The following is a 1,349-nucleotide window of genomic DNA, read 5'->3' as shown; positions in this document are numbered from 1 at the left end:
TGGTTTTGGAAAGCGATAATTTGCTTTTGGGGCACCCAAGGACGGAAGCGATGACATGCCGTGGGCCAACTTCTCCCGAGACCCCAGCCTTGCACAGTCCAGATCCATTGTCAATAATCACAGCTTGGCTGTTGAAGACTCGGGACTTACTTTTCTCATTCTCGTGGACCATTTCAAACTAGCTTCCAAGAAGATGGCACCACAAACACTTTATGGCTTCGAAGGTTCAACGGCACATGTTCTTGGCATCTCAAGAGGGAGAAACAAACTTCATTCTTGAAACAGTGCGTCAGCACTAAAAGGTGCAAAGCCCTCCACTAAGATCAGTGACAACTGGTTTACATAACAATGGGCAAGGCAGCTAGTGATTGTTTGCTCACTGTTATTGTCTGGTGGTCTCTAGGAAACCAGAAGATTGATAAAACTTCTATGTGCGCAGTTGCGTAATTGCTCTTATTAGTTTAGCTATCAATTTGATGATGGTGCCTTAAAAAAATATTTCTTTAATTTTCAGGCATGCAGTTAGATTGATTCATTTGGTGTTTAATCAGTCTCTTCATGAGTTTGGAAACATTTTTAATGCATATTACAATAACGAGGACTTTCTCCATGTGCGAGGAGGCAAGTTTGGTCTCCTGAGTGCCTAGACTATAACCCAGGGAAGGGGAATGGCATCAAAAGAGCGCTTTTACTTGTGTATAATTAAGATACATCCACACCATACTGTGTCATGTCTGATGAAGCACAAATTCATCAGCCAGAAATCCAGCAGCTGGAAATGGAAGAAGCTGAAAGAGCACAAATCCCCCACTTTCCCCAAACAGATAAGGCTTTCTGTGTGCAGGTAGGAGGAAGATGTGCTGCAAGTTTCTAAAGGTACCCCTGCCCGTACGGGCCAGTCTTGCCAGACTCTAGGGTTGTGCGCTCATCTCACTCTATAGGCCAGGAGCCAGCACTGTCCGCAGACACTTCCGGGTCACGTGGCCAGCGTGACAAGCTGCATCTGGCGAGCCAGCGCAGCACACGGAACGCTGTTTACCTTCCCACTGGTAAGCGGTCCCTATTTATCTACTTGCACCTGGAGGTGCTTTCGAACTGCTAGGTTGGCAGGCGCTGGGACCGAACGACGGGAGCGCACCCCGCCACGGGGATTCGAACCGCCGACCATGCGATCAGCAAGTCCTAGGCGCTGAGGTTTTACCCACAACGCCACCTGCGTCCCGCTGCAAGTTTCTACGGAGTCCAAATAAATGCTTTTCGGGAGCAGCCTGACTCTCAGACTCATGAGGCCAGAAGTGAGAACTAGGAGAGGCAGGGCAGTGCTGCAGCATTATGGGGCCATGAATGAA

At 48.5% G+C, this 1,349-nt stretch overlaps 1 protein-coding gene across 1 annotated transcript in view; it reads right to left on the bottom strand.

The window, feature by feature from the left end:
• Positions 1 to 333, bottom strand: part of LOC310683480 (actin-related protein T2-like) — a 1,355-nt gene extending 1,022 nt beyond the window's left edge. The window contains exon 1 of the mRNA XM_083453415.1: positions 4 to 333. Within this exon, the coding sequence (XP_083309541.1) occupies positions 4 to 172 (169 nt within the window). The 5' untranslated portion in view covers positions 173 to 333. The remainder of the gene's footprint in view (positions 1 to 3) is intronic.
• Positions 334 to 1,349: the final 1,016 nt, after the last annotated feature.

Source organism: Podarcis tiliguerta (genome assembly GCF_965153285.1).
Source record: "Podarcis tiliguerta genome assembly, chromosome: 8".
NCBI classification, from domain to species: Eukaryota; Metazoa; Chordata; class Lepidosauria; order Squamata; family Lacertidae; genus Podarcis; species Podarcis tiliguerta.
The sequence above is the reverse complement of the archived record's forward strand: the minus strand, read 5'-3'. Positions and strand labels throughout refer to the sequence as shown.